General features: G+C 38.6%; 2 protein-coding genes and 1 long non-coding RNA gene across 6 annotated transcripts in view; 2 read left to right on the top strand and 1 right to left on the bottom strand.

The window, feature by feature from the left end:
- APOOL (apolipoprotein O like) overlaps window positions 1-12,112 on the top strand; it is a 43,409-nt gene extending 31,297 nt beyond the window's left edge. Inside the window, exons 5-9 of the mRNA XM_077827321.1 lie at window positions 930-1,028; window positions 3,436-3,527; window positions 4,991-5,107; window positions 7,995-8,190; window positions 11,361-12,112. Of these exons, the coding sequence (XP_077683447.1) occupies window positions 930-1,028; window positions 3,436-3,527; window positions 4,991-5,107; window positions 7,995-8,190; window positions 11,361-11,458 (602 nt within the window). The 3' untranslated portion in view covers window positions 11,459-12,112. The remainder of the gene's footprint in view (window positions 1-929; window positions 1,029-3,435; window positions 3,528-4,990; window positions 5,108-7,994; window positions 8,191-11,360) is intronic.
- A 3,323-nt stretch (window positions 12,113-15,435) lies between these two features.
- The window catches only part of SATL1 (spermidine/spermine N1-acetyl transferase like 1), a 14,776-nt gene continuing 6,832 nt past the window's right edge, over window positions 15,436-23,379 (bottom strand). The window contains exons 3-7 of one of the 4 annotated variants that reach the window (XM_077827322.1): window positions 21,669-21,762; window positions 20,548-20,562; window positions 18,053-18,150; window positions 17,080-17,120; window positions 15,436-15,606 (exon numbers count right to left, since the gene is read on the bottom strand). In XM_077827322.1, the coding sequence (XP_077683448.1) occupies window positions 15,436-15,606; window positions 17,080-17,120; window positions 18,053-18,150; window positions 20,548-20,562; window positions 21,669-21,762 (419 nt within the window). Of the gene's footprint in view, window positions 15,607-17,079; window positions 17,121-18,052; window positions 18,155-19,077; window positions 19,095-19,880; window positions 19,891-20,547; window positions 20,563-21,668; window positions 21,763-23,379 lie in introns of all 4 variants that reach the window. The other 3 variants (XM_077827324.1, XM_077827325.1, XM_077827323.1) reach the window with 3 other exon arrangements.
- LOC144270679 (uncharacterized) overlaps window positions 22,495-23,379 on the top strand; it is a 20,724-nt gene continuing 19,839 nt past the window's right edge. The window contains exon 1 of the long non-coding RNA XR_013347196.1: window positions 22,495-22,875. This is a non-coding gene — a long non-coding RNA (uncharacterized LOC144270679). The remainder of the gene's footprint in view (window positions 22,876-23,379) is intronic.

Raw genomic sequence — 23,379 nt, 5'->3', positions numbered from 1 at the left:
CCAGGCCCTGCCTCTTTCCCGCCTCCTCCCCTGAGCGTGCCACATTGCCACTCCTTCCCCCTCCCTCCCAGAGCTTGTTATGTTGTGGAACAGCTGTTTGCGGCGGCAAGCGCTCGGAGGAGAAGCAGGGACGTGGCACGCTCAGGGTAGGAGGCAGAGGCTGAGGTGAGCTGGGGCGGGGAGCTTGGCTGCCAGTGGGTTCAGAGCACCCACCAATTTTTCCCCGTGGGTGCTCTGGCCCCAGAGCACCCACGGAGTCGGCACCTATGGGCACTAGCTTAGGATTTGGACGAGCACAGTTCAGTTCCCTGCTCCACTGGAGACCTCCTGTGTGACCTTGGGTAAGTCTCTCTGGGCTTCAGTTCTGTAAAAATGGGGATAATGAAACTTCCCTATGTCAAAGGGGCATTGCAAGAATCCATACGTTAAAGATTGTGAAAGACTTTGAGATCTACTGATGAAAAGCGCTATATACAAGTAGTAGTATTATTTAAAAAATCAAGAAACACCAGCATAGTGGCATCTCCTTTCACCAATTTTTAAATACATTTTTAACATGCATTGAAAACTAAAAACTTTGTCACTTGCATTAGAAACAAGTGCTAACATTTTAGTAAATACAAAAAGTTATCTAAAGAGCATGACTGTGAACTTTGTAAAATGTATATTTTATGAATGACACATCGGTATCCTGATACTGCAGTGCTGACTCCCATGTGTGCACCTGCAAAATAAGTCAGTGGAGCTTGACACGGATGCACGTATCCGCAGTAGCAGATCCAGTTGTGAGATGGAGCTACCTCAGCATTCAGATTTTCATAGACCTGACTTTACTGCTCTCTCTTAAAATGGGGGGAGGGGGAAGAGAGAACAAATTGACTAATCTTCAGTTGTTATATCATAGCTGTTTTGATTATTTTTTTTTAAAGATACGTACGTTTATCTGAAGAATCCACCTCCAGAATTTCTTCCAAAAGTTGCTGTAATTACAATTTCAGGTTTAACTGGTTTAGTTCTGGCAAGAAAAGGTATGGTTTTTTGTTTTTTGTTTTTTCAAACACTGTCAGATTGGTAATTGTATGACATGTCTTTAATTAACAATACTTTATTTTGTGCTTTCTGAAATTTTCACTTAAGTTTTGGTAAAAAACCTTTTGAACACTTGTGAACAGTTACGTAGTTTTAAAAACAAACAAGCCAAGATTTCAGATCATTATATTATGTAGAGGGGATACCAACAGACTTTTTTTTTTCATTTCTTTTTTCAGCTTTGTTTAGTTTATTCATTTAAAATAACAATTTTATATTTAATTCTATCATTTAAGAATTATTTTATTGGAAATATAGGATCCTATGGTGCCATCAGAAATGCCTTAATTTTCTTTGGTAATTTATTATTTGATAATTAATTTAAATCGGCACACAATGTAAATGATGATATTCACAGTTTCTACAGTCAGGGGAAAGGTATGCAAATCTAGAGCCACATGAAAAAGATTCAATACTCTCTGCATCACATAGTACCTCTCCCATTCCTTAAAAGGATCAGCATAAGTTGTAGGTGTCTTCCTGGAGGAAGGAGCACTTCAAACTTCTCAGTGAACCTCCTGGCCAATAGAGAAGTATTTCTAGTGAACACTGAAGAGTCTCTCTCAGTGCTCCTGAACCAGAGTGATGGTAGTTGTGATATGGAATGTTGAAATGGAGCTGTATAAGACAGTGGGGAATTGGGTGCTCTGACACAGGAACAGAGATGTGCTTGAGAAAAGTGATGTATTCAACAATCATTGGATTTAATTTTCATAAAATTATGAAATATATATTCAAAATCACCAGACTTAATTTTTGTAAAATTATGAAATAATATTGTAGGCTTTGTATTTCATTATAGTACTGTAGAATTTACAAATCTTTCCTTCTGAAATTTTCATAAGAATAATGTCAGGGAAAATAATGATTTAAATTGTAGAAATTTACAGCAACGTGATTTTTAGGTAAAGCCACCAACAAATTAAAAGAGAATACTGGGCATAACTGGAACATCACATTTGCAAATGATCTTTATTTCCTTGGATTTTTAAATAGCCCCAAATCTAAATCATTCCCCACAGTTTGGATTATATAATGGTAGTATAATAAAAAAGAGGGATTTAAATGCATTAAGCACCACAAAATGAATTGGGGAAAGGACAGCCTAGACCTAAGGGCGGGATTTCAGAGGGGAATCAGATATGTAGAGGTTAAAAGCAAAAACCGGTGAACCAAAATGCTTGGCAATGGAAGGTGACCTTGGGGAAAAAAAGGCATTTTTAAAACATAATAGAATGACAGGTAATGGGTAATAAAAATGAGCCACTGTGAGTGTTTGAAGGGTCAAAAGAAAAAGTGCTAGAACAAACTGATAAATCAGACCATGTTCCATGTGAAACAGCTGGCAGGATCGAGTCCTTAAAGGACAACAAATCACTGGGGTGGATAGTGTAGATCCAAGGGTGAACTGAAATTGTTAAGCTGCTAGCTAAAATATGCAGCCTCATTAATGTAATGTACTATGCACTGAAGGGTAGCAAGTACTTACTTTTAAAACAGGTGTTGGGGTGTGTTACTGACAAATTATTTTTACTTCAGTACCAGGTAAAATACTTGAAACAGTACTTACATAGAGTTATATGACATCTACAAGTAGGTGAATATGATACAGACAAAACAGTACAGTTCATTCAAGAAAATGTTGTCCTTCTGTTGTCTGCTAGATTTTAAGTGTGTCAACAAAATAGTGGGTAAAAGAGAACTAACAGATATAATTTATTTGGGCTTTCAAAAACTCTTTGTCAAAGAAACTTAAAGTAAACTTAAGTAGTCCTGGTATGAAAGAACTGTCATGGATTAGAAATTGGCTAAGAGACTGTAAACAAAGAGTAGGAATTAGTGATCAGTGTTAACAATAGATTGCCTCAAAGATATGGAATAGGACAAATGTGTAATACATTCATTAGTGACCTGGAAAAGGTGGGGGGAACAGTGATGGTGGTAAAATTAACAGATAACACAAAATTATGTAGGATAGTGAGGAGCATAGAAGGGTATGAGTATTCACAGAAACCTGAGAGAGCCTGGCAGTTGGGTAGCATGATAGCAGAGGAAACTCTTTAATAAATGCAAGATAATACACATTGGAATTTGAACTAGTTATATAGAAGATTTTAATAATATTTCATAATTGAAGATATATCCTCATTTTTTTTAATTCAGTAAATTTTACTGAAACATCAGTTGACCCATTGGAATACAGACACAACTCTACGCCAATCAGACCTGCGATAGATTTTGATCTAGGTAGTTGCCAAGAGTCGGAGGTTAAAATTATATAGCTATCCAATACTATGTTCCATTTGTATCTAGTACCTGTTTAAATTATTTGTGTGGTTTACACAGGTTCTAGAGTTAAGAAAACTGCTTACCCGCTGGGGCTTGCCACTTTAGCAGTATCCGTTTGTTACCCAGCTCAGTCAGTAGTACTTGCTAAGGTAAGTTTTGTTTTGTTCTTTCATAGGGTGAAAATATCAACATTTTAATATTTAAACTGAGTGAGACTGAAATATTCAACACATCTGCAGTATTTAATTTCCAGGGTTATGGAGTTGGCATCAGTTTATACGCTATGTGTGTGTGATGCATCACAGTTGTTAATTACATGTCCATCAGAAACGAATAATATGGCTGAATTTACTTGACCTATACAATATTACTTTCCATATTTAATTCTTAGTTGGAGAAAGGAGAGTTTCATTTTTAGATACAATACAATAACATTTTTAATTAACAGAAAATTGCATTTTTTTAACATCTACTCATTTCAGTGCATTAAAATAATACTGTACAAGAAACTGCCCAATGGATACACAGGTGACATTTCTGAAGCTCTTTCTTTTAATGTACGTCCAGTGCTGGATCCATGTGAAACAGGGAATCCCCCTCACTCTTTTCTTGTGACTGTGATCTTGAAGTTAGCTTGTTTGCTAGCTACTTAAAATACTGATTTTTATAGGCTTAACTACGCTGTCCCGCAGTTCAGCTACAAGGGTGTGAATAGCAGTGTGCACCAAAGTGCTGCACTGTGATTCCCCTGCATGGATGCTGTAGGCGTGAACTAAAATGTTCCTAGTTTGCATAAATGTCCCCTTTAGACAAGACTATGTTAAAGAGAACGAGGAACCTTTTAGTTTGTGCACTCAGTGACCACATGGGGGAGTTTCAGCACAGCACTTTAGTGCACACTGCTGTTTACACTCTTTTATAGTCCGAACGGCAGGATAGTGTATACATAGCTATAGTACCAAAACTTTGTGCATAGCTCTCTGTGAATGAGGAAATAGAATCCTCCCTGGCTGCAGCTTATCTACAGAGCCACTCCACAGATGTTGCTGCAACCTCACAGAGTTTGAATAATTACGGGCTGAATAAGAATTTATAAATTCAGATCTTTGTGAAGCAAAACAGCAATGTTCGCTACTTTCAGTCAGGTCCTTTTATTTCTTGGTTGTATCTTTCCTCACCATGGGATTTGTTTTAACGGGGCATAAATTTAGCTATGATTGTCTTTGCATGAATGAAAAAAATCTAGCTAAATGAGTCACGTTTTTGTTTCAAGTTTGTAGCATATGATATGTCTGACTTTTCTTGCTTTTCCAGCTTCCAGTGCATTCATTTATTCAAACCACTATTCCCTTGTTAAGTTTTAAATCCATTTTGTGTAAATGGATACACTGCAGCAGATTTACAATTTAAACATGATTTATAATATAAGATTGGGAGTGGGGGGAGATCTGAGATGCATCAAATTTGTGAAATGCAGATTTTCTGTCTTCCAGTATTGGAGCTAATATACAGTTTATTAAAGGAGAATATTTGCTTTACTTGAAATGTTCTGTGAACCCTACCATTTTTAAAGCTTCTTGTTAAAATAATACATTTTAACTAATTAAATTAGATAACAGGGAAAAAAGTATATGTTACAAGCCATCAAACCTATGAAGCAATAGGATCACTATGGACAAAAAACTCCTCTATGAAAGAAGTGCTACTCACACAGAAAGAAGATACCAAGGTAGGTTTTTCCAAGGGATGATCACTTAAGTCATTCAGTTCAATACCTTGGATTGATTTTTGAAATGCAAATTTAAGCAAAAAGATACAGGTGTGTTTGTTGATATTATTTAATATCACAATGAAGTGTGTTAGGAGGCACAAAGGTCCTCATATTTTATTGCCATTGTTATTTATTTGTATTATTGTAGAACCTAGGAGTCCCAGTCCTGGACCAGGACTCCATTATGCTCGGTGCTGTACAAACACAGAACAAAAAGACAGTCCCTGCCCCAAGAGCTTACAGTCAGAGTGATTTTTTTAAAAAAAATTTTGTTTGACTGTAGTGTTTGTGACAAATCTCAGATTTATAGACCTTGAGATCTGTTTACTCATACAACATATTCAGCATGCACAACAGCTAGGTGAGCTTCCCTCTACTGCCTTTTTAATACACCTCATTGATCTGGAGATGCAACCATAAGAAAATAGTTAATTTTCCTTATTTAGGCCATGGACCTGCAAACACTTAGACATGCTTATCTTTTCTATCTATAAGTGGCCTCATTGATTTCAGTAGGACTACTCATGGTAATATAGTTAAGAACATGTGTAAATGTTTGCAGGATAAGTCCTTGGCACCTAGAGTGACCAGATGTCCCAATTTTATAGGGACCGTCCCTCTATTTGGGGCTTTGTCTTATATAGGCACCTATTACCCCCCACCTCCACCCTGTCCCGATTTTTCACACTTGCTGTCTAGTCACCCTATTGGCACCTCTGTTGATATTGTTAACATGATTGCCAGTTTATGAAAAATGTGATGCTTTTTAGCATGTGGATGGCGATCAAGTGGCAGCTGGCGAGAACACACCTATTTTATTGTGATTACAAAGTATAAATAAGACATTTCATTTTAGTGAATAAAAAGATACAGATTTTTCCATTGGTTCTGAAGATTCCAGGTATTCGTGAATTTGACTTACTCTAGTTTGGAAACATGAGTGTTCTGAATGCCAGTTTACAATTTAAAAAATCTTATGAGAATATTTCTGTATACCTTAATAATAATAATAATAATAATAATAAATAAAGAATTAGATGTGAGCAAAAATTGGAATTTCTATCCTGAGGGAAATGTTGATATTTCAACATTTAAAAAAAAAAAAAGAAAAAATCCTGAATTAGGATGAAAAGTTGAAAGCAATATTTTTCACAAATGAAAAGTTCAAAACAAATTTTTGATTCAGAAATGGTGAAATATTTCATTTCAGCATTTTTGGTAGAAACAAAACATTTTGAATCAGTTCAACATGAAACTGCATTTCCCTATGAGAACACAGACACAGGAAACTTATAGTTTTGGACATCTCGTGCTCCATTTTCTGCAGTGCACCCAGCTCACTGTCCAGACTATATTTCTGCTGGTGCACCACATGGCTCAGTCAAAGGAGGAGACCACACTGCATCATGGGAGATGTAGTCTGGTTAACAAGTATCAGAGGGCTAGCCGTGTTAGTCTGTGTATCCACAAAAACAACGAGAAGTCTGGTGGCACCTTAAAGACTAACAGATTTATTTGGGCATAAGCTTTCGTGGGTAAAAAACCCACTTCAGACGGTTAGAGAGTCAAGCCAGTAGGAGAAAGTGAGGGCACAAGATGCCCAAACTACAACTTCCATGAGGCATCGAATTACTATATGGAAATACAGTTGAATGTTTAATCGATTAGAAATTAAACATTTCGGTTTACTCCAGCAAACAAATATTTTGATATATCTATTAAAACAGTGATATATTTTTGACATTTTTGTTAATCCTCAGTTTTATTTCCATTGAGAACCAAGAGCAGAATTCTGACTGAAGAGTATTTTATTTCAGTTGAATAATGAGAAACTGTTAGGGAAATAAGAACTGGGTGGTAAGAAGAATTATAAACTGTCAGAGTTTGCTAAATAAGGTCAGTTGTTTCCTAGGCTATGTCTACACTACCGTGGTAAGTCGACCTATGCTACGCAACTCCAGCTACGTCAATAACGTAGCTGGAGTCAACATACCTTAAGTTGAGTTACCATGAGGTCTGCACTGTGGGTGGGGTCGATGGGAAAAAATCTCCTGTCAACTTACCGTACTCTTCTCATCTGGGGTAGAGTACAGGGGTCAACTGGAGAGCGATCTGCAGTCGATTTGGCGGGTCTTTACTAGCCCCGCTAAATCGACCACCAGTGGATCAATCTCAGAGCGTCGATCCCTCCCATAGTGTAGACCTGCCCCAAACTAAACAGTTGCTCATCACTAATCAAGAATAATCTGCAGGAGGTTTGTTAGTTATCTTGGTCAAAGTGGTTAGTGATAATTCAAACTCCAAGTCTCTTAATAACTTTGATAAGGCTGACAATTATCCTGTAAATCCACCTATTGCTTTAACCTTGTTCTGTGCTTCAGTTTTCCCTTCTGTAAAAGGAGATAATGACCTGTACCCTTCTTTGTAAAGTCTTTTGAATATCTTGGATAAAAAGAGGTATATCAAAACTTAGTAGTATTATTCATTAACCATTAAACAAGCTTCTATATGTCCAAATTGAGGTTCCTTGTATCCTGATACTATAAGGAAATGCATCTTCTGTCCCCTTATTGTGGTGCCTATTTTATGCAAACAATCTCAACATCATCAGGAAATATTGTCAATTATTTGAATCTAACATGAAGTGAATTGAGGCATATAGTACACTAATTTCTTCTGGCATATTTCTGTGTATCCACTATGAAACTTTGTACACACTGAATGAATATCTGGAAATCATTTATTAAAATGTGACAGCTCTTTTGTAGTTTCCTTTATCAACAATGTAATAAACATACACATAAATACTGTTCTATTTTGTTTGGTTGGTTCATTTGCAATTTAGCCTGGTTCACACCTGCAACAAGTTCCAGAACCAGCTGTAAGAGACGATAAAAGTGCAGAGATTCATAAAACAACCCCTGAATCTGAGGTTAAGTCAAAACCACTTGCTGTAACAGATTCTCCTGTAATGAAGATTCAGAGTTCGAAAGATCTGGTGCCTTTGCCAGCAGAAATAAAAGTGCCAAATGTCATCTCAGGTACGAAACTCAAATTAGCATCAACTGCAGTGAATTGTGAATTATTTAATGTTATTTTTCATTATTCTTTTTTTAAAAAGCAACTCTAGCAGGCCTGTCAAATTTAGCTTTAGAAATCTAGCTGTCAAATTTAGCTTCCTAGAGTGGTAAACTTCATACAATTTAGTATGCTATATCAAGAGCCCAAAGAGGTGATGGGGATCCCATACCGTAGACCACACCTCAATAAAAAATATGTATTGTGGACCACTTATCTTCCCATTCCCAATCACATGGATCCTTCTTGCTGTCAGTTGCACATCTTCTCTATGGAAACTGCAGCATTTGCTTTTGTTAAAGGATCATATTCCTTGAAGGTAACGTCTGTTTCCTCACATATAGCATCAGCTTACTTGTGAAGGCAACTAGTGTGGCTTCTCCTTTTTTCCAGTTGCTTTTACAGGCATCCTGGCTCTCCTGTAGTGTGAAATCTAGGTATCTGTAAAAGCAGCTGGAAACAAAGAGGAGATCCAGGACCAGGTGATCAGCCATCTGTCTAGGGGCCACAGGTTTGAGAGGTACTAGCCCAGGGCATTGACAAAGCACACACAATTTGTATGTGAAGCACTGTATTTTATTTTCACTAGTTCTTTACTGTGTTGCTTTTCATGCGTCTTAAGTGATCAATAAGGGATCCATTGCATGGCATGCTGATAATGAAAAATCTTTGAATGTGCTCTTAATTAACAACTTAATCTATATAGTGACATTTAAGTGAAATTTTCATGTCCTTCTGTCAGTAACAATCGTTTCCCTAGTAATCACGAAAAGTGGTATTGGCCTTATCTAGTAAAACAGAGCTTCCCCTACCACTGATAACATTAATTTTAATTTGAAAATATTATATTAAGTTCTTCCAATATCCTCCAATCACCTTTTATGCATGCCCATCTGTCTTTATATAACCAAACATAACATGTTAGGGGATTACTATTAAAGTGTATTTTTGTTGTTTGTTTTTATCCCCATTACATTCGCAGGGATACCCATGGTTTTGGGGCATGTTGCTATCAGCTGTCCTCAGTGTGAGGAAGCCTGGTCTGTGACTCCTGTGGTTCAGCCTCTCACACCACAAGCACTGCCTTCCAGGCCTCTGCATGACCCACTCTTTCTTTACAGGTTAACAGTAGGCACACTCCAACCTCTGAGTCCTCCGAGCATCTCCCTGGCGTGCCCATCCCCTGACCCAGTGGACACTTACAGAATTCCCAGATCCTCTGCTACCGAAAGGAACAGTACACTCAGCTTAACAGTTATACCCTATCACAGCTCCGCTTAACACACAGCACTTAGATATGTTTATGGTAAAAACAAGATGTTTATTTAACAAAGAGCAAAGATTCAAGTGATAGCAAGTAGCACTATTGGAGAGAAATGGTTACATATAAAACAAAATCCTAACACGCATTCTAGAGCCTAGATTTAATTAACAAAACACACCCTTGTCAAATCAAGTTTAGGTCACCCTAAAGTCTTTTCAGCCAGACTTGGTTGTGATCCTTTTTTCATGAAGCAAATACACTGTCAGCCTAGGTGAAGCATAATAGGGTGTACCTCTGCACCCCTAGACATGTCCAGTGATCCATTGTCTTCACTTGTAAACAGGGTATCCCCTGCTGCTTATTTTTTCCTGTCTAGCATCTCCCCTGGAGACTTTTCTTCCCTTGATCAGACTGCAAATAGGCTTTCATTGTGAAGTATACAATACTCAATCCTATAAAGCCGAACAGGTAGATAAGCATCTCTGCCTGAAAGAAACTTATTTATCGCCTTCTGGTGACCAGCTCCAACTCGCATATCTAAGAGCATAACTTTGCTTGTGTATATATACATAAGTCTTTACATGTTATCTGTACGTACATTCCACAGTGATTACAGTGGTCAATGTGACATAAGCTTTCAGTAGAAATTTTACATGACTCCCTTTGATGAACTGTTATGTAGAGATTTGGAACCATGGGATCTATGTACTCCTGTGCACCCCTGTGCCCTCTGTTAGTTGGCACCAGGAGGTCCCTGGGTGACATCCCCTGCTATACAACCTTTAACATATGAATCCTTTTTTTAATCCCGTTGCTCCCTTATTTTTTCTTTTTTAGTTGTGGAATTATTGGGTCTCTTTATACATAACTTTCTCAGTCCCTTCAGCCCCCACTTCTCCTTTCATATTAAACATAAATACTTATAGAAGGTAAAATAAAGTTTTTCCTATTTGTCACCATATTTCCAGGTGGAAGCCGTTCCGTGTCCCCAGTGGAGCCAACAGATTTCTATCTTTTTGGCTCAGAGGGGCTGGATGGGGTTCACTTCCCATAAACTCTACACATTGTTTGGGAGAGTCACTTCATACAAGGCATTCCCTTTGCCTCACCTCCCTGTACTGTGTGTGTTGCCTCCACATTTTAATAAACATATGAAATCACCAATAAAGTCAAATGGTGTGAATTTATTTGCACTAATTTAGGTCCAGATAATCCATCTGTGATCTAGCTCATAGTATGGTGCAGTGAGTTCAGCTTGCCCCCTGGACCAGCTGTGAGGGAGATAGTGACTCAGTCACTATCTGCTTCTCTGTCTCCCCACTGCTCTGGAAAGGTACTAAACTGTGATCCTGTCACTGCATACTCTGCACAGTGTGCTGATCTAACTGTGCTGCTGGGAGGAGAGTCAAGGTTCTGCCTGCTTCCCAGTTTCTCATTTATTACTTCCCACTTGCAGGAGGGAGGGATGTAGCAGCTCTGCAGAGCCTGCTGACCCAGGAAGCAACAGTATGGTGTAAAGGAGAGCCTTACGCACTACTCCCTTGTGCCAGTGCTCAGGGCATGCCATGATCAGGCTTTTAATAGATTACTTTTTAATTGTGAAAACAATTTAGTGATGAGTTTGTGAGAGGTTGTAGATCTTTCAAATGTTTTTCTTACTTGATGCGACTTTTCATTGCGCGGCAACAACTTGCCTGCACTATTCCCACCAATGTAATTTACAGTTAATTTATAACGTAGAGTACTTTATTATTATGCTTGAATTTTCACACTATCAGTATGTATAACTTCTGAATAAGCATTAGCTTTTTTTAAAAAAAGTGTTTATGCCTTTATTATCATTTTATTTCATTTTAATATCTTTAACAGATGTAGCGAAGACAACAAAATTTAAGCTTGACCCCAGACTTATGGACCATGGTCAGTCCAACCCAGAGGATGTGGATATGTACAGTACTAGAAGCTAAGGCATCAATTTACAAATATTGGGAAGTACTAACAATAGCAAAGAAAAATGGATTATGCAATGTATGATTGTACCAAATGTGGTATAATTTAATCAGGTATTTTCTTAAATCCCAATATGTACAGTCAATCTACTTTGTCCTTGTTGTTTATTGTATATTGTTTCTTACTACCTATAAGCAATTAAATATTTTAATTTCTTTGAATAATAATTAGCTGTTTGACACTGAGAATTGTATTTCTCTCAATATGTGCTTGCAGTGGGGTGTATCAAGATTGTCAGTGTCAAGTTGTTAATAAATATAAATCACCTTTATAAGGGACTGTTTGAAAGTGTAAATGTATTTCTGTCCTTCAGGTCCTTAGTTGTTCAAAGACAGTAAAATAGAAATCTGGTCATCTTTTGATTGTTGTCCCCCTTCTCACTCACTCCCAGTTCTGGAATGTTATGGGCAAATGATAGTATTTGGCATCTATGTTGGCTCAAATATCTTATTAGTCTGAGCGGTCATAAGATAAAAGAAACCAGCTGTGATAATTGTACTCTCTGTTTCAGTTGCTTTAAGATTTATGTAAGCTAACTCTTTTTGTAAAAATCACTGCTGTTAACCTCTTCCACCAAGGTAACTAGAATAGAAAATAAATTTTGCTCTGTATGTGTGTAGCTTTCCTAATTTAAAAGTAACATTTAAAGTGAAAAGGAAAAATTGGAGCTAGTCTTCAAAGCATCCCTTGTAGACCACACATTAGTTTTCAGTCAACCTTTAATAACATAGTTTATTTAGTTTCTTTTCAGCTCCATCAGCTCTAACCCATGTTACTGGTACTGTTTGTGCTCATGTGGAATTTATTAGCAAATTATGGCAGGAAAGTTGGGCATTTTAGTGACACAGAGGTTAAAGCAGGCAGTTATAGTATTGGATGAAAGTGCTCTCATAGCTTAACTTAAAAAAAAGAATAAAAAGTTGTGGAGGTTAGTAGGGATAAAACCAAGGTCCAGAGTCTGTCTTGAAGCATGTATACCCAGAGCCCATTGCCTTCAATGGGATTTCTGTGAACATAAGAATGAGCAAATATTTAGAGTGAATTTTTCATTCTGATAAAATTTTGACATGACATAAAGTGCTTTGAGACAAACTGGAAATCCTTTTTAAGGACTGTTTGTTTGACTTTTGAAGAATAGCATGTTCTGGCACAATACCGCTATTGCTATCATTTTTGGAGCAGAACATATACACAATTCTTTGCCTCTTGAACTAGTTATTAGTAGTTATGGCAAAGTCACGGCAACTATATCTACATATAGTTTTAAAAAATTGTGAAAAGTAATTTGTGCCTGTGGATAGCAGCCTCTTTTTAAACAAACAACATGGCTGTTTCAGTAAAGAAAACAAAAATACCGAGTTCCTGTTAAGTGACTAAGGTCTCAATCCTGCAAGCTGTTTTGTGTGCATAACTTACAAACCATGAGTATTCCCACTGAATCCAACATGAAAGTGTAGTGATTTCAATATCTGGCTAGGCAAGGATCAGATGAATTTATTGGGACTACTCAAAGTCATAAAGTTATTCATGTGTCTTTGCATTCTCAGGCCCTAAGAGTCTACATCAGTGGGATGATACAAGATATATATTATTCTTGTTCTTCTGAAATTGAATCTCACCTAACTGAGGGAAATAATAGATTAGAAGAGTGCTAGAAATGCAGTTCAATTTTCTATGTGAAACTTAGAGTTAAATTTTTAAAGAGATAGTGATTTAGCTGCAAGATATCCATTAGTGTCACTGGGAGTCATATGCTTATGTCCCCAGGTACCATGTAACACTCTAAAAAAAGACACTTTGAAAGTTTACCCTGAATCAAATCAATGGCTTATGAGGAAAGAATCTGCATTTGGATCCTACACAATTCACCATCATTCGTTCGCTTCTTAATCCTTTTGATTATGAAGAAGTGGGAAGCTAACACAAAGGATTACAGATTGCCTTTTCTCTACAAATCTTATTTTAAAATAATCTAAGTTGTCTTTCCTACTAAATTCAATGCATTATCCAATTGTAAAAGAATTATTTAAGTGTTTTGTAGAATTAGGTAAAAGGGGAAAAAGCAGAAAGAGATCAATGTCTTCCTGTTGTCATAGCCACGGAGTGGCTGAGATGGCTCCTCAAAGCTAGGGATTTCTGACTGGTTTTGTGTTGCCTCATCTATTCCTGAAAGAAGAGTGGTATGTCTGCTTATAGCTGTGTGGTCTATCTTTTTCCTAGTATTGCATATCCAATGGAAACTTGACCAGGAAATCCAATATCCCTTCCAATCAGGAATTATTTCAGAATGGGTTTGACAAAAGGTTCTCTACTCGCTGCCCTAGGGTCCAGGCCTCCTCCTGTAGTGTCCTCAGAAGTTCCATCAAAGGGTTCCCAGTGGGGTCCCACCCTGTGTTAGCCAGTTTCCTGAAAGCAGTCTCTTGCTTTAAAGTCTGCAGTTCCCCTCCATAGATCATCTACTCTGACCTGTTGGAACATATCTTTACCATTCTGAATGGTCTTCCTGACAAGGAAAGTGGCCTTTATGGTTGTCATGCTCTCAGCCCAAAGAGTCAGGAAACTTGCAGCCGTAGCTTGCAATCCCTCATATGTAATCTTCTGCAGGGGGAAACATTCTCTGGATGTACCCCAGTTTTCTCTTCAAGGTGGCCTCTCAGCCTTCATCCTTAGCAATGAGATCTTGCTTCCCAACTTCTGCCATGACTCCAAGACTTGGTGTGGTGGCAGTACCTGGATCTCCCTAGAGTTTGAGATATGCATTACCTTATCTAAAATATCCCCCAAGTCCAGGTCTCCATTCATGCTGTTCGGAGGGGCTCATAAAGAGGAGAAGGTGTGTAAATATATATTTTTCTGTAGGATCCAAACTTGCATGCAGCACTTCAGCTCCCTTCCATGCCTCACTTCTTACCCCAGAGGAGCTTTGAGTTCACTGTATCCTAACTGTGGCCAGAGTTGCGGGAGGCCTTAGTTGAGGAACTTTTTCATGCTGCTACTTGTTTGAGATAGTACTGGCTGGAGTTGCGTCTGCTGAAGAAGCCTTCGATCGGCAAGTTCCCATAGTGGTCCTTCCTCAGCAGTTTCTAAAAGGTTACCTTCAGGAGGTTTGCTCATCTTAATAGGCTCTTCATGATTATCTTCTCCTCTTGTCACTTTAGCCTAGTCTATCTTAACTTCTCCTTAGTTACTCCTTCCTCCTTGGTAACTGGATCCATTCATCATTCGTTAATGGTAGCACCAGCATCACAAGAAAAAAAATGTCTCTCGCCTTGCTCTCTGTGATGTAGCAGCACCAGTATGAAAACCGACCATGAATGCCACAATGAATGACCAGTTTCAGACAAAGTGACTAGCTTAGATGGTGGTCATGTTCTCCAGCTACATTGCTCATTAACAGGGGATGCCTACTTGCACCCCCCAGATGAGGAAGAACTGGGTGAAAAATTCTAATTCTGATTGGCTATTACCTGCCTGAAAGATGAGGACACAATCATTCATCAAACTGTTAATGTCACATCATGGAAAAGGTTAGTAACATAAGACTTGTTTTTGTAGCAGGCAGGATCAGTTTAACATATACATATATTTGTTAAAGTGTTACTGTACTGTATGCATTGTATCACAAGCTTATTTATATTTAATGTGAGGTGGGGGAGATAAAACATGGGGTCTCTTTGAATAGTGTCCAGCTATGTAACAAACCAATGAAAGAAACTTTAGTAAATCTAATAGTACCTAATAGTAATAAAGGCTTCTGGTCATAAAACAGAGAAGTTACATAAACTTGATTAATCTTGTTAAATGAATAACAAACTAGAACTTCAGGATGTAAGCAGCAGATGTTGTATTGTGCCAAACCAAAAGCAGGACAAACTGATTGCAGATTAAAAATCTAATCTCTCACAAATCTTGGAATGGTGAATGGGAACTTCCTTCATTCTCCAGATGCCATTCTGAGAAGATTCTCTTTGTTAAATCTGAAGAGATGCCAGCCCTCTTCAGTGGAAAGGTCTAAAGCTCCACGTCTCATATAGTACTCTATAGATGGCTTGTTCCAAATGACTACAAGGAAATGCATGCAGCTACAGTTTGTTTTGATTGCTATCTGTTGAAAAGTAAACATTCTGTATTACTTGCAAGGCATTATTTTGGGATGCCTTCTCCAATACTAGTTCAGATACTCATCTACAAATAGAAAGAGCAATCTATGAAAAGGGCCAGTGGTACCATTGCAAAAGGCCACTGCACACACAGTAGATGCCAGAGCAGTTCATGTTCTCTAACAAGCTAGTTCCTTTTTGCACATGTTATAGTGATGAACTCAAGAAAATAGCAACAGTTTGAGCCAAAATTCTCCGCAGAGATGCCTTACCCTCTTTTGTCATCGTGACATTCACAGGACCAACAAGCGAGTAGTCTGCTAGATTAGATCACTCTTAGTTAAACTGAGGGAAAAAAGGCAGTGTAACTAGTCTATGGTCCAATTCCTGGAAACTCTGCAATACACTAGTATATGGGCTTGGCAGAGGGATTCTCAGGTGGCCAGGGATGGCAACTCCAAGGGTATGTCTACATGACAGCTTGGAGCAAGTCTCCCAGCCAGCATAGGCAGATTTGTATTAGAAGGGCTTGTGCTAGTGTGCTAAAAATAGCTGTGTGGATGTTGCAGCACTGGTGAAGGCTCAGGCTATCGCTTGAGCTCTCATGGCTAGCCCGTGCCTCCATTGGTGCTGTAACATTCACACACCTATTTTTAACATGCTAGTGCAAGCCCCACTAGCACAAGCACGTCTACCCAGGCTGGGAGGCTTGCTCCTAGTTAGTGTAGGGACATATTCCAACATAAGCCTTGGAGCATATCCACATCTGTTACTACAATGGGAAGGCTGCAGCTGCTCTTCTGATTTCCACAGGGGTGCTTAGTTTACCCATTAAACTCTGCCTGGTCTGCTCATTAGACACATATCTAAGACCCCTCTTGTTCTGCAGACCAGGTCATTGGAACACAATAAATGGAGACGCCTTGAAGGGCTTCTTGTATTCCAGCATAATCACACAAGCTCTGCTGCCTACTGGGACTTTTTTACACACTGAGCAGGGGGTAAGATTTTTCCCCTCATTATTTGAAAGTAAGTATGAAGGCCAGAGAAGAATTACTTAGTGTGTTCCTAAAGAGGTACAACAGGGTATATAACAGTGTGAAATTGAGCATAGGGAAACTTAAGCAAAATATCAGAAGGCTTGTCCTAACTGAACTGTGAGAGTCTATTTAGTTAAGGGAAAATCTCCCTGTGGAAGATGTAGAAGTCCTACTGCTTTAAGAGTCCATTTACCACTAGACCAAACAAAAAAATCACTTGATAAAATTTTGCTGAGAACAGACTTGCATTGGCAGGAAAAGAAATCTATATGAAAACAAGTCTACATGTTTGTGTTACATTAATTGATCATATGTAGTAAGCATACTCTACAGTGACTTTGTGAATCAAAATCTTACACTGTCATAGGTCATAAAATGAGGGAGATGACCATTTAAATTATGTAGTGTTTGTAAGTCTTTGTTTTAAATGATACATACCTGGCTTAATCTCTTTAAGATTTCCGAGCCAATGCCCAAGCCTATTAAATAGTGCAAACATTAAAAATATCAGTACACACACACAGTTTCATAGCAAGATATATTTTTATGAAACTGTAGTTGGACATTTTAAAATACTTAACTGGAAATTCAAATTAATTTAACTTTTATATTGAAAATAGAATTACTTTTCTAATAAATGTCATTGGAAATGAGCAAATATACATTTTTGTATCATAATTTTATATTTAATATATATAATATAAATATATTGAACTAAGCTATGTGTGTTTTGACTGGATCATAAGGAAATGTTGATTTACAGTGAAGTAGTACTACTTTTAAACTATTGCATAAAATATTTTCATTTGATATTACTTGTACTTCTATGAAATTTTGGAATTTGTTTAAATTTGTTGATTTTTTTTATTTGTGAGTAATTGTGATATATTTTAGCACCTTCATAAGTACTTGAAATAAAGGGTTAGCATGAGAAATTTTTTAAAAAGTTAATTATTTTATATTTTGTGTCAATATCACTTCTATTGCAGGTCAAGCTCTTAATCCTTTTATTACATTAAATTTAAAGGCATTAAAATTTACTTTTAAACATGATAAGAAATTAAAATATACTTTTTTCACTGACATTAGAAAACAATATTAGCTTCACCTTAAAAGTTTCAAAATTCTGCAACATAATTTCTTTGAAGAGTTCTCAGAATCATGCACAGAATGTATTAATAATAGTATTCAAGTATATTATGTTTCAGAAGACAAAGTCCTCTAACGGTTGGAAACACATTCATGCTTTGTTCCCTTATAAAACTTGCAGGATATTTATTTACAGAACTATATTGCCTAGAGGTATTGAAAGAGAAAGCTGGAAGCTAATTCATACTGAAAGAGTAAACGAGTAATTATTTGTTGTTGTTTTTTATCAAGAGTGAGGCTTGTTAACGAGCTTGTTTGTTACCTCTATACGGTTCCATGACATAGAAGTCTTCCAGGTAAAGTAACTTGCCGATCCAAGGGTCATACGTAAAGTAATACATAGCGTAGCCTACAATGCAACTACCTGAAAAGAAAGAACATAAAAAGTGAAATAACTGGCTAGCTTAAAGAAAAGGAGTACTTGTGGCACCTTAGAGACTAAAACTTATTGGAGCAAAAGAAAAAGGACACTAAACTCTCTAAACTATTACATGCCACAAGGGGCCACAACAGTGGTTCCCTTAACCCACCCAGCAATATTGTTAATCTATCCAACTATACTCTTAGCCCAGCAGAAGAATCTGTCCCATCTCGGGGCCTCGCCTTCTGCCCCTCCACCCCGACGAACATGATACAGTTCTGTGGTGACCTGGAATCCTATTTTCGACGCCTCCGACTCAAAGAATATTTCCAACACACCTCTGAACAACATACTAACCCACAGAGAGCTTCCTAACAAGACTACAAAAAGGGGGATTCTGGGTGGTCTCCTCCTGAAGGTCGAAACAACAGACTGGACTTCTACATAGAGTGCTTCCACTGACGTGCACGGGCTGAAATTGTGGAAAAGCAGCATCACTTTCCCCATAACTTCAGCCGTGCAGAACACAATGCCATCCACAGTCTCAGAAACAACTCTGACATCTTAATCAAAAAGGCTGACAAAGGAGGTGCTGTCGTCATCATGAATAGGTCGGAATATGAACAAGAGGCTGCTAGGCAGCTCTCCAACACCATTTTCTACAAGCCATTACCCTCTGATCCCACTGAGGGTTACCAAAAGAAACTACACCATTTGCTCAGGAAACTCCCTGAAAAGCACAAGAACAAATCCGCACAGACACACCCCTGGAACCCCGACCTGGGGTATTCTATCTGCTACCCAAGATCCATAAATCTGGAAATCCTGGACGCCCCATCATCTCAGGCATTGGCACCCTGACAGCAGGATTATCTGGCTATGTAGACTCCCTCCTCAGGCCCTACGCTACCAGCACTCCCAGCTACCTTCGAGACACCATTGACTTCCTGAGGAAACTACAGTCCATCGGTGATCTTCCTGAAAACACCATCCTGGCCACTATGGATGTAGAAGCCCTCTACACCAACACACAAAGATGGACTACAGGCCGTCAGGAACAGTATCCCCGATAATGTCACGGCAAACCTGGTGGCTGAACTTTGTGACTTTGTCCTCACCCATAACTTTTTCACATTTGGGGACAATGTATACCTTCAAATCAGCGGCACTGCTATTGGTACCCGCATGGCCCCACAGTATGCCAACATTTTTATGGCTGACTTAGAACAACGCTTCCTCAGCTCTCGTCCCCTAACACCCCTACTCTACTTGCGCTACATTGATGACATCTTCATCATCTGGACCCATGGAAAAGAACCCTTTGAGGAATTCCACCATGATTTCAACAGTTTCCATCCCACCATCAACCTCAGCCTGGAGCAGTCCACACAAGAGATCCACTTCCTGCACACTACGGTGCTAACAAGCGATGGTCACATAAACACCACCCTATACTGGAAACCTACTGACCGCTATTCCTACCTACATGCCTCCAGCTTTCACCCTGACCACACCACACGATCCATTGTCTACAGCCAAGCTCTACGATACAACCGCATTTGCTCCAACCCCTCAGACAGAGACAAACACCTACAAGATCTCTATCAAGCATTCTTACAACTACAGTACCCACCTGCTGAAGTGAAGAAACAGATTGACAAAGCCAGAAGAGTACCCAGAAGTCACCTACTACAGGACAGGCCCAACAAAGAAAATAACAGAACGCCACTAGCCATCACCTTCAGCCCCCAACTAAAACCTCTCCAACGCATCGTCAAGGATCTACAACCTATCCTGAAGGATGACCCATCACTCTCACAGATCTTGGGAGACAGGCCAGTCCTTGCTTACAGACAGCCCCCCAACCTGAAGCAAATACTCACCAGCAACCACACGACAGAACCACTAACCCAGGAACCTATCCTTGCAACAAAGCCCGTTGCCAACTGTGTCCACATATCTATTCAGGGGACGCCATCATAGGGCCTAATCACATCAGCCACACTATCAGAGGCTCGTTCACCTGCACATCTACCAATGTGATATATGCCATCATGTGCCAGCAATGCCCCTCTGCCATGTACATTGGCCAAACTGGACAGTCTTTACGTAAAAGAATAAATGGACACAAATCAGACGTTAAGAATTATAAACATTCAAAAACCAGTTGGAGAACACTTCAATCTCTTTGGTCACTCGATTACAGACCTAAAAGTTGCAATTCTTCAACAAAAAAAACTTCAAAAACAGACTCCAACTAGAGACTGCTGAATTGGAATTAATTTGCAAACTGGATACAATTAACTTAGGCTTGAATAGAGACTGGGAGTGGATGGGTCATTACACAAAGTAAGACAATTTTCCCATGTTTATTCCCTCCCCACTCCACTCCCCACTGTTCCTCAGAAGTTCTTGTCAACTGCTGGAAATGGCCCACCTTGATTATCACTACAGAAGTTTTTTCCACCCCCTGGCCCCGCCTCTCCTGCTGGTAATAGCTCACCTTAAGTGATCACTCTCTCTTGTTACAGTGTGTATGGTAACACCCACTGTTTCATGTTCTCTATGTATATAAATCTCCCCACTGTATTTTCCACTGAATGCATCCGTTGAAGTGAGCTGTAGCTCACGAAAGTTTTTGCTCCAATAAGTTTTAGTCTCTAAGGTGCCACAAGTACTCCTTTTCTTTTTGCGAATACAGACTAACATGGCTGCTGCTCTGAAACCTGGCTAGCTTATGTAAAGTATATCAATACAATTCTTTATAGCTATCCTTCAACCTTTTAAAGGAAACTTTTGATATAAACTCAGATAGCTCTCAGTGAAAATTCCTGCGTACTGAATCATGTTAAAATGCAACAAACATAGATTTCAGACCAAACAAGCACCACAAAGCCATTATTTGTTTTAATAGTATCGAAAGGCATGCACTCCAAACTGCAGGATTTTTTAAAAGTCTTGGGTATTTTTCACGCAGAAGGCACTTGTAAAATCTGAGATACTAGGAAGGAAACCTCAGATACTTACTGATACTAAGGTGTAATCAAGAAGGCAGAATGTATTATCAAAGGTAATGGAGGTACTGGGCGAAGGGGTTCTTCATAAGGAACAGGTTTCAGATTAAATTCATTTGCCTTACTAACAACACTCTAATCTCTATTACCATTTGATCACATCCACAGAATTAGTACCACTAACTGGCACTCTTGTCAATCTCTAAAGACCAACAAAGTGGAATGTGGATTGTGGATGAACATCACATCACCAGTGTGCCTCAGCTATGACCGGCGGGGAACACCTTTTAGATAGAGAAGATAATTCAGTCTCTGTTCATTCATCCATTGATGGCAGTGAACTTTTTATTAAAATATCTAGAAGAAAAATCCATGAAGTTACCTTGCTGTGGTCAGCTAAGGGTCCATAGGCAGCCTCAGCTGTCTCAGTATTGTTATCCCTTATGTCACTCTTTGTGTAATCAGGGATTGCTAGAGGTAATCAATTGATAAATATTTAAAACATGTTTAGCTTACTTCCTGTTTTTCCCTCCTTTGGCACTTCTGCTATTAGACAGTGGTAGAAAGGATGTTCTCCAAAGCCATCTTCAAGCAAATCTAAAATTAAAATTAAAACCTGTAAGTTAATGGAAGGCTTACCACATTAAAAAAAATAGTAAATAAGAATATTTGTAAAGTAGCTTTCCATCTGAGGGAGTACTTGGAAATAGTTACTGCTGGCTGTACAATTACAGTCCATCAGCCTTTTCCGGAAAAATGCATGGAGTGTTCAAAAGGGGTAGCTTGGAATAAGAGAAGAAAGAAATAGGTATGGTAGGGTGAGAATAAAAGCTATTTAGGAGCATGAGTCAAGATATTAATGCACTAGATTGTATTTGTAAAAATCTTTAATAAAAAAGCATAAAGCTAAAGAAAAATTTAAGGTTATGAAATGGAAAATGTTCAAACATCAATATTTGGGGTGGGAAGTACTAAAATGTTTCTGCTCTTGGACTATCAAAACATACATATGAGAAACTATAATTTACAGCTGAACTGGCCCTTCCATGAGGCCTGATCCAAAACCTATTGAAGGCAATAGTATTCTTTCTGTTGACTTCAGTGAACTTTGGATCAGGCCCACGATGAGCAGTTCCAATTCTTCTGCAACAGTGCTTCAAAGAAACATTAAAGGGTCATGGTTTGGGGTAGTTTGTTTAGAGCAGTAAAGTGTTAAATATAAAAACTCAATTTTTGCACTTCACTTTTGACCTGGAACTGGAGCTTTAAAAGTAGTTTGACTATTTCACCTACTGTTTCAGTTAGCAACTAAGTTGGAAGATATTTTCCTAAACTAGTGTTAACAATCCTGCAACCCTTGCTCATATGAGTACTCCTGCTTACTTCAGTAGAACTCCTCACATGAGTAAAGGCTACAAGATCAGGACCCTAGTTTGCTGTCCTCTCCTTTAATCAAGGCCAGAAATAACTAGGCTGAGGCAGATGAAGAAATGCCATTTGTCACACAACATAAAACTTAAATTTCTGTGTTTTAAAAGTTAGCATTCAATTTTTATTTCCAGTTCTCTCGGTACAAATTCAGTATGGAACCAGACAGGGGAAACAAAGCCAATTGCAAAAAGAAAAGTACATGGAAGGGATAAAATACTTTACACTTACGCAGCACTTTTAAGAATCTTGCAGCTGAAGATCTTGCAGCTTTTAAATGAGGTAAGTGTTTTTCTCCATTAACAGATGAGGAGACAGACTGTGTGACTCTAAGGCTATGTCTACAGTAGAGAGCTTACAGTGGCACAGCTGTATCGATGCAGCTGCACTGCTGTAAGATTTCTCATGTAGCCGCTCTATGCCCACGGGAGAGAGCTTTCCCGTTGACATAATTAACCCACCCCCAATGAGTGGCGGTAGCTATGTCAGCGGAAGAAACTCTCGTAGCGACGGAGCGCTGTGCACACTTGGGCTTATGTCAGCGTAACTTATGTCGCTCAAGTAGGGTGGAATATTCACACCCCTGTGTGACATAAGTTTTGCCAACATAGGTATTAGTGTAGACATAGCCTAAGTGTAACTGCAAGTAGCAGTAAGCTAATGGCAGAGATGGGAATAGAACTCAGTTTTTCTGTCTGTCCTAACTACTATAACGCTTTGCCTCCAACAGCAATATTCATCACAATCTTTCAAAAATATACAGTACATAGTTGTTTTATATACAGT

Source organism: Eretmochelys imbricata, chromosome 9 (genome assembly GCF_965152235.1).
Source record: "Eretmochelys imbricata isolate rEreImb1 chromosome 9, rEreImb1.hap1, whole genome shotgun sequence".
NCBI lineage: Eukaryota > Metazoa > Chordata > Testudines > Cheloniidae > Eretmochelys > Eretmochelys imbricata.
Note: the sequence above shows the minus strand (reverse complement) of the source record. Positions and strands in the feature narration are given on the sequence as shown.